This window comes from Myotis lucifugus, unplaced genomic scaffold (assembly GCF_000147115.1).
Source record: "Myotis lucifugus unplaced genomic scaffold, Myoluc2.0 scaffold_547, whole genome shotgun sequence".
Lineage (NCBI taxonomy): Eukaryota > Metazoa > Chordata > Mammalia > Chiroptera > Vespertilionidae > Myotis > Myotis lucifugus.
Genome location: NW_005871595.1, coordinates 516,693 through 519,694, shown reverse-complemented (window position 1 = coordinate 519,694; position 3,002 = coordinate 516,693). Strand labels below are relative to the sequence as shown.

Here is a 3,002-nt window from a genome sequence, read left to right as displayed (position 1 = left end):
CAACGAAGAAGCATTTGTTGAATGAATGCCTGCAAGAGCAGGGATGCTGAGTCCAGTATTAAACGACCCGCCCAGGCCCTAGCCGGTTTGGCTCAGGGGATAGAGTGTCAGCCCGAGGACTGAAGGGTCCTGGGTTCGATTCCTGTCAAGGGCACGCACCTCGACCTCCGGGCCTAGTCGGGGAGAGTGCAGGAGGCAACCAAATACTGTGTCTCTCACATCAATGTTTCTCTCTGTGTGTCTCTCCCCCTCCCTTCCACTCACTCTGAAAGTCAATGGACGTATCCTGAGGTGAGGATTAACAGAAATAGGAATAAAATGAACTACCGGCCCGAAAGGAGAGGGGAAGTTTACAGTCAAACCTCGGCTCAAGGCCATCTGCCATCTCGAACAATTCGGTTCTGTCGTCTTCACAGAAAAATGTCTCGGTTGTCGACCAAAACTTCAGTTTTCCATCTGGCAACCCTCTCAGGCTGATACCTCAGCAACAATCCGAGGAGAGAGTGCTTTTGTTGCTGACGATTTTAAACCACCAAGAGGCCATCAAGAGTGCTCATGTCGCTAAGGATGTGAAAGTGTTCACAAAACAGCAATCACGGGGTATTGACGAGGTAGAAAAATTGATTGGATAAAGGAAAAGCAGTTAGCGGTGATCCCATCTCAGAGGCAGCGATAATTCCTTTAAGGCTAGGAGGGGCGGTTTGGTAAATCTAAGCAACGTTTATTTGTGAATCAAACAGCACATTAGCCATGTACTGCATATGAGAAAGGTCAAAGCAGGGCATCACCTGGGGGTCATTAATTCAATTGACATGATTTCTAATGGGAAAAGGGATTCTGTTTTCGAACAAATCGCTTCTCGAATTATGTTTGAGAAATGAGGTTCCACTGTCTGTAGGTATGTTATTTACTTGTTTATTTTTAACGAGAGGAATCCCTTCTCCAAACAAAAGATACAGGGCACTGCAGAGCGTAATGCAGGTGACAGCCGCGTTTCGTTTTTTGTGGCCGAGGCCCGGCGGGGAGGCAGGCCGGTACCTCACTGAGAAGCACAGAGGAGTCCCGCTCTCTCGCCCCCACAGCTGGGACCTGAGGCCTCCTTTTCTCCCCTGCACCACCCTCCCTCGTTCACGGCAGGACCATGGGATGCCCTCCAAAGGGACCCCCCAGCTCTACCCGTTGCTGCTCTCCACTCTGGAGTCAGGGTTATCTTTCAAAATGTAAATACCAGCCTTGCCACGGTTCCCAGTGCCCTTGAGAAAGTTCCAGTTCCAGGGTGTGGTCTGCCAGGCCCTGGGGAGTCTGGGCCCTGCCCACGCTCCTCCCCTCCGCCGGGCTTTCTGCCACACACTGGGGGCTCCTAGACTCCGAGCCTCAACAGTCTCCCCCCCCCCCCCGCCCCGCCCAGGGTTTAACCCCGACGCTTCCTCAGGAATTCCTGACATTCCAGGTCAGATCGCTTCCCCTCTTAAACACTCTCAGGGCACTCCACCTTTTCTTTGCAGCAAGCATTCAGTCTCCGAGTCCTGCGGGGCCCCCTGGCCCAGGCAGGCCCTGGGGTGGCACTGCAGTCGAGAAAAGGAGAGGCAGGGTCCCTACCCTTTTGGGTTTACAGTCATTGGGGTGAACCCACCCGGTGGCACCTGGGAGGTAGACGGTAACGGGGAATGTGTCAGTCCGGGTGTCCGAGCACAGCGATCTGGGCAGCTCAGGGGTGTGGGCAGGGGCGCGAGGGGTTCCTCCAGCATTTCCCAAAGGTCCAGGCTGCCTGGGTCTAGCACAGGGGGAGGCTCTCGGTAGACACCGGATGAAAGAGCAAACTGACCCTGACCCGCCCCAAAGCAGAATCGACTAACTCAGTGGTTCTCAACCTTCTGGCCCTTTAAACACAATTCCTCATGTTGTGACCCAACCATAAAATTATTTTCGTTGCTACTTCATCACTGTAATGTTGCTGCTGTTATGAATCGTCATGTAAATATCTGATATGCAGGATGGTCTTAGGCGACCCCTGTGAAAGGGTCGTTCGACCGCCAAAGGGGTCGCGACCCACAGGTTGAGAACCGCTGGCTAACTCGAACCTCCCCTTGCACAGCGCAAGGCCCTCCCCTCCCCTCCTGCTGCTCCAGGGCCTGGGCGAGCAGACCTGCACGAATGGGGAGGACGTGGCCAAATGATGCTTTTCCTTTCGCTCCCGGTCACAGCTGAAGACGGCCCCCACATCGTAAAGATCACCCTCAACGCTTGAGTCAGCCTTTAAAGAGAAAAAAGGAACAATAATACAGATAACGCACTGGGAAGTTGCCTGGCCCGCACGCACCGTGTGTGTGAGCCACGACCACAGCGATGGCGTTGCTAGGAGCTCCCCACCGGGGAGGCAAGGCTGGGCGAGAAGGAGGGGGTTCGCAGGAAATGCCGGCCGAGCTGGAAGGGCGGTGAGCGAAGGCCCCCGCCCCCGCCTTCGTGCAGGGCCAGCTGAGCCGCAGGGTCTCGCCCGAGAGGAGCCTTAGCTCTTGGGCCCTGGGCCTGGGGTTGGGAGGGCAGCGCCCAGTCCAGGGGTCATTCGGTTCCCTCCCTCCTTATCAAACATAGACTCGGGGCGTGGAGACCCGTGCGGAAGGGAGGGGCCCGCAGGACTGCAAGGCGGGGCTCAGCCTGGCCCCCTCCAGCCTCCACCCGCTCAGGCGGTGGGGTGCAGAGCCTGCGGCGAAGCATCGGTAGACCAACCCGGGGCAGGGAGCAACGGGACTGCCGCGCGGGCTGGGAACTACGCTCCCCAGCATGCAACGGGCCAAGAGCCGCCATTGCGCCCCGACCGCACCTCGCAGGAGCTGCTGGGAGTTTTCATTGACCTCCGAGCTCGCTCCCGTTCGGCTCCGCTCGGGTCCGCTCGGGTCTCCCCGAGGCCCCGCCCCTTTTGGCGAGCACGTGACCTCGCTGGTCCCGCGAGCGGCGTCCTCGGCCCCCTCTTCGTAGTTCGGCCCGGTTGCCAATCGGGAGCC

At 57.5% G+C, this 3,002-nt stretch overlaps 1 protein-coding gene across 1 annotated transcript in view; it reads left to right on the top strand.

Annotated features, from left to right (window-relative positions):
• Positions 1-2,346: 2,346 nt before the first annotated feature.
• CDC25A (cell division cycle 25A) overlaps positions 2,347-3,002 on the top strand; it is an 18,000-nt gene continuing 17,344 nt past the window's right edge. Inside the window, exon 1 of the mRNA XM_023745468.1 lies at positions 2,347-2,435. Coding sequence (XP_023601236.1) covers positions 2,347-2,435 — 89 coding nt within the window. The remainder of the gene's footprint in view (positions 2,436-3,002) is intronic.